The sequence below is a fragment of the Episyrphus balteatus genome, chromosome 2 (assembly GCF_945859705.1).
Source record: "Episyrphus balteatus chromosome 2, idEpiBalt1.1, whole genome shotgun sequence".
Classification (NCBI taxonomy): Eukaryota; Metazoa; Arthropoda; class Insecta; order Diptera; family Syrphidae; genus Episyrphus; species Episyrphus balteatus.
This window is the reverse complement of record NC_079135.1, coordinates 80199810-80205809: the sequence shown is the minus strand read 5'-3', so window position 1 is coordinate 80205809 and position 6000 is coordinate 80199810. Positions and strand designations below refer to the sequence as shown.

Sequence of the window (6000 nt, the reverse complement as noted above, 5' to 3'; positions counted from 1 at the left end):
TGGTTGGTAGGTACGCTTATAGTCCGGGCGGTACGGTTTCTTGGATTTTATAGTCCGGGCGTACAGTTGCAAAAGGTAATAGTGGTAATAGGACAGGTAAATAGTCCGGGCGGTATGATTGACTGGTGTGTATAGTCCGGGGGTGGGGGTTATGGAGAGAATATGTAACGCTTCGTTACAGTACTAGTCAAAAGTGAGAAAAAAGCTAGTTTTTTGCTAGTAGGCCGAGCAAATTTTGGGAGTAGAGGTATAACCAAAACATAAGTACGCAGTTTTGTACCCATGCTCGTTTTAATATCGAATTAAAAGGTCTGACAACTCTAATTTTGTGCTTAATACGGTTTTCGGGGGGTTAAATAACGTAAGTTCTCCAGTTAATGTGAATGAGCTAAATTTACATTATTTCAAACTATAAATATAAAAACGGATGCTCTGTCACTTTTCCTAAATCTCATACAAGATTTCTCAAAAAAGATTAAACTAATTTCAACGATTTTTTCTTTGTACAAAATAGTTTTAATATCCTTGATAGAAAAATTTAAAAAGAAGGGGTTTAAAAAAAATTGGAAAATGTTGGTAAATTTTTAATGATAAGCTTTAGCCTTCAAAACAACTTTTACTATAAGAGCAAGTTTGTGTGACCTAGTTGTGAATTTTATTTTGCCCCTTTTCTTCTGCAGACGACAAGATGCCATTTTTGTATCCTTTCCATTCTTTAACTTTAGAGGATAATGTGAATGAACTTCTTACTATAAAAAAAAAAAACAAAGAAGACACAAACTCTAGATGTAAACAGCAGCTACAAAATTACTATTTTTAGAGTGTTCATAAATTTGTATAATTATTCAGATCTCGGCCTAAGGGATCCGATATTAATATTTCAAGGGCTTTAATTGCTATAGACACATTAAAAGTTCACGAGTAAAACACAATGAATAAACAATAACTATGTTTGTTGTTTTGTCTCCATCAAATTTGGAAATTTGTCAATAGTTTGATATCCAGTTTAGTTTAAAACCAACAACGAGTATGTTCGAACTAAATACCCATCAGTGCTTTACTCATATGTGGCGCATTTGGCGTATTACTGGTGTATATCCACCAAAAACCCTAAAATGGCTTTACATTATTTATGGAATATCAGTTAACTTTGTTGCAAATATTTTTTCACCAATTTCATCGCTAATTAATGTATTTTTTCTTGTTGATATCGCATCGTTAATTAAAACATTACAAGTCAGTCTTTATTTCTGTACTGTGACAGTTAAACAATTTATGATTTTCTTGAGATTGTCTAAGTTAGAAATGGCTAAGAACTATCTTAGCCAACTTGACAAACGAGCTTGTGTTAATAAAGATGAATTTAAATATTTGAAAAAGATTATCAAACAATGTAGTTACATGACAGTGATAATTGAAATAATATTTTCCTTTTCTGTACTACCATACTGTTTGTCGAGATTTTTGAAAGGAAGTCTTGTATTTGAAGGCTGGTTAACGTGGAATCTAAAAGTTTATAATTATTTCCTTGCATTTGGATTTCAATTCTTTCCAATTATGATTCAAATAATTCAGAATACAGCAAATGATGTATTTTCACCAGTAAGCATCAATCTGTTGAATGGACAAATTCGTGTTCTTTGCATGAGGGTGGCACGAATTGGTAAAGATAAAAGGAAGACTCAAGATGATAACTATACAGAACTTAAGTTGTGTATAAACGACCATCGAAATATCATAAGGTTGAACTTTTTTTCATGTTCTCAAGATCAAATATTTATTACATTTTTCCTTATAGCTTATTTGACATTATTAAACCAACGATCTCACAAACTGTACTCGTTCAACTTATCATTACTGGAGCTGTATTGTGTTTGACGGTTTTCTCTTATCTAAAGTTCAATCATGATTCCATTGGTCAACTGATCATGACTGTTATCGACATGTTGACGATCTTGTCTGTATCATTTCCGGTATGCTATTTCGGAAATTCACTTCTGGAGGAAAGTGATCGTTTGACAACAGCCATTTACAATTGCAACTGGATGGATCAGACATTGAAGTTTCAAAAAACTCTTATAATTTTTATGCAAAGATCTCAGATTGAAAATATTTTAAATGCTGGTGGTCTTGTAAGAATTAATTTACAAACATTTATTGCGGTGAGATTTTTTTTTTTCAACTTTGCAACATTTTTATATTAGTGTCTTTTTTAAAATTTGCAGATTCTCCGGTTCTCATTTTCTATGTTTACTGTGCTCACTCAAATGTCTGGAGGAATTGTTTCAACAAATTAATTTTATTTACATCTACGATATTTTTATAAAGGACACTTCTTAATGGAAAGATAAACCAACCTAAAATTTAGTTGGACTCGAATATAAAGATACAGTTGGTTCCATCAAGTTATGCAACTTGGTCTGAAATAAATATAAAATAATTTTGAATTATAAATCGTTTAAGCATATTTTTTACAATTTTTTTTTAATGAATGAAAATTTTTCAGCAAAGGGTAGGTATTTTTGATATTTAAAACTTTTGAACCTTTATGTTCACTATAAACGCATGTCTTAAAATCTAATATCAGCTACCAAAATAGATTTGGAGGAATTTTTTTTAAACGCATTTTTGGGCTAGGTCATTTTTAAAAATAAAAAAATGTAGGTGGATAGGCCTTTTCTTTACTTTCGAGACTTGCGTCCGAAATTAATACAAAAAATATTTAAAATGCGAATAACTTATCAACAAAATCTCAAAGGAACTTTTGAGTTTCAATTATGAATAGAGCCTAAAAAGACCTTTCTTTTGATGCCCCAGTTGATGGATTTGGAAAAAAAATTTTCAAACCGCATTTTTTTCGGGCAAGGGTCGAAAATCTCAAAAAAAAAATTGTTATTTTTCGACCTTAATCAGTTGGTCTGTTCACTATGACCTCATGTTTTCTGAATATTAAATCGTTTACAGACCGTTCAACAATGCAACAAAATATTTAAAATACTAATAACACGCAATCAGATCACAAAAAAACTTTTGAGTTTCAATTATGAATAGAGCCTAAAAAGATCTTTCTTTTGATGTGTCACTCGATGGATTTGGAGAAAATTTTTCAAAATGCAATTTTTTTGGCGCAAGGGGTTAACCTTGGACTTTAGAAAGATATGAAAAAATTGATTTGTAATCTTTGTACCTTACCTTTGTACCTGTCCACTGTAACTCATAATTTAAAACTCGTATTCTATCTTGGGTTCCGAAGATATTACTTAAAAGTTGTCTTCACTTTGAGAGAGATAAATAACTAGATGGCCCAGAAATGCACAATCCCTAATCTTGCACTTTAAAGAAGGTTAAAAATAAAGCTAATAGAGAGATATGGTGATATGAATAGTTAAATTCTACTTTTTGTGACCCTCTCGGTAATAGAACTCTTAAATTTACTGGGCAATATTATGCGGTTGCAGATTTGGAATCTTCGAAAAAAACTTTACAAGGTTTTTTTTTGCTAAATAAGGTTTTGCGTTCCTACATTTTTCGAAATATTGGAATCTGATATAGTTTAAATAGGTCCATTCCAACTCATTTCGAGAAATACACAATTCAAAATTTTGTTCTTCATACAACTTAGTACTAAAGGCAAATTATTTATTTATTTTTCTAGCAAGGCTTAAATTTGTTTTCTAAAAGTAAGGATGCCATCGGATAGTGTTCAGTTAAAACTACTAGAAATCATCATTATTTTATTTTTGACCAAAAGCTGACAAGTGCCGTTTTTCCTCTGGACCCTTCATATGTTTTTGTTTTTTTTTTTTTGTATTAGGTTAGGGTTATAAGGCTTGCGATTAATCTCGAAAACTCCAATCTAATGAATCAATCCTCTGACCGGATTCGAGAATACCAGAACCAGTCTTGTAAAAAGTAAAACTAAATAAAAATTTTACAAAAGAATATTATTATAATAAAATTATACAAATAAATATTAGTTCTGTAAGCCTTTCTGGAAATAAAACAACTTGTATTTAGATATTTTAATAATTATAACCTTTAATAATATTTTATGTTCTTCGAGTTTTACAAAATATCACATTTTAAGCTTTTTGGATTTATCCATTCATAATAATTTCTAAAACAATAGTTCTCCATGTTATAACTTAGATTTGATTTTTTTTTTTTTTGTTTTTAATTTTAAACGATTAATTTCTGTTAATGATTAATTTTCCTTTCAACTTTCGGTATACTACATTCAAAACATTTATATTTGTGTGTTATTTTTATTATTTTTATTTAATTTCAGGATTTTAATTTGTGTTGGCTAAAAATTCAAAAAAGAGAGATTTTACTCCACGACAAAGTGCATTTTTAAAGTCAACAGAGTTTATTATTTAGTTATGATTTTTTTTTATATATATAAAACAGTTCTTAGTTTGAAATTTAACTTTTTTATGTTTGTATGTGAATCTTCGCAATTACCAAAAAGTTTGAATGTTATGATTTTATAATAAATTGGATTTTAAAATATTTATATATATATATATATTTTATGTATATATATGTTTTTATCCCTAGAAAGTTTACTTTTTTTGTTTTTAATTTTTGTTTATTTGTTTAAAAATTGTACATTTTATACAGAAAATTTACATTAAGGTAAATATATTTCTATAAATATCATATAATTACTAAATACGTCTTTTTTTTGTGTGTTTTCATCTTAAAAACAAATATACATTATATTTTATTAAATTCATAATAATATAACTATTTGCATTAAATTAAAAAAAAAAAAACTATAATAGTAAGCAAAATTAAAATTAAGATTTCATATATTTAAAAAAATAATATTGTATTTAGTAATTGTTTAATTATTTTTCTTAATTCATTATTTCTAATAATTTAATTTTTATATTTTTGTTTAAAGTTTTATAAAGAGAACTTTCTTCAATAAGATTGAAATAACTTCTAGTTAGTTAATTGTTTTGTTTGTGTGATTTTTTGTTTTTAATTTTTGTTTTAATTTTTACAAAGTTCATTTTTTTTTTTAAGTTGTAGGCAGTTTTTTACTTCAGGTTCAATTCATTAATTTAATTAACTCTATTTTTGAATAAGTATCCTAAACTTCCTCAGCATAAATATTCCAAAAAAACGATTTTGTTTCTATTTGTTTAGTCTGAAATGAGAAAAAAAAATGATTTCAATATTTTGATTTTAAATTAGGTTTTAAATAACAATCCATTTTACGATTTTTAATTGAGTAATATTAAAATTTTGTAAAATTAAAAAAAATTGATGGAAATTTTAAAATACTTTTAAAATTTAGCTATAAAACATTTATAATTGGGTAGTTGATAAAATAATTGATAGTGTTTAAAAGTTGAAAAAAAAGAACGTACCGATTTATTTACAAAAAAATGGCTGTCTACAATCTTCAATATCTCCACATGTTGATGGTTTCATTGAACAGTGATACTGAATTACTTGGCATGAAGCAGTCTTCGAATTATATTCCTGAAAGTTAAATAATACGTTATAATTTTGTTTGTAATACATTTAATTTGCAAAATTGAACAATATTAGGGCACATCAATCCATAAATGTAAGAACTCCATTCTGAAGTCGTTTGTTTATGAGGTTAATTTTGAGTCAGAAACGATTTGTAAAAACATGTCTGATTTTGAAGATACAATTTATAATAGTCAATATGTTGTACACTTGTAGAATCAGCATGAACACAAATTAAATAAATATGAAGTCAATTTTAAATTTCGTATGTTTCCATACTTGCCTCAGGCTGCTTTCCTTCGAAACTTTCAAATTATAAGCCTTTAAATGATACAACTTAACAACTTATAGGTGCTACGACCAAGATAGTAATTAGTTTATAAAAAAAATTGCAAACTTGAGAAGACCAAAATGTAAAACAAGGTTTTGGATACTCATTAGGCTGTGGTGCAAATGATTGAATTTCACAAGTTAAATATTTTGGCTGACAACCAAATGTAATATTCGAAC

The 6000-nt window shown here is 27.6% G+C and overlaps 2 protein-coding genes across 3 annotated transcripts in view; one reads left to right on the top strand and one right to left on the bottom strand.

Annotated features, from left to right (window-relative positions):
- Window positions 1-1414: 1414 nt before the first annotated feature.
- On the top strand, window positions 1415-2331 carry LOC129909925 (odorant receptor 2a-like). Its single transcript, XM_055987096.1, has 3 exons — window positions 1415-1742; window positions 1799-2162; window positions 2226-2331. Exons 1-3 carry the CDS (start codon window positions 1558-1560, stop codon window positions 2295-2297), a joined length of 621 nt encoding a protein of 206 aa, XP_055843071.1. The 5' UTR covers window positions 1415-1557; the 3' UTR covers window positions 2298-2331.
- Window positions 2332-5020: 2689 nt separating this feature from the next.
- The window catches only part of LOC129909920 (uncharacterized), a 134204-nt gene continuing 133224 nt past the window's right edge, over window positions 5021-6000 (bottom strand). For both annotated transcript variants that reach the window (XM_055987090.1, XM_055987091.1), the window contains 2 exons: window positions 5382-5496; window positions 5021-5158 (listed from right to left, as the gene is read on the bottom strand). The gene's annotated coding sequence lies outside the window, so the exon portion shown is untranslated. The remainder of the gene's footprint in view (window positions 5159-5381; window positions 5497-6000) is intronic.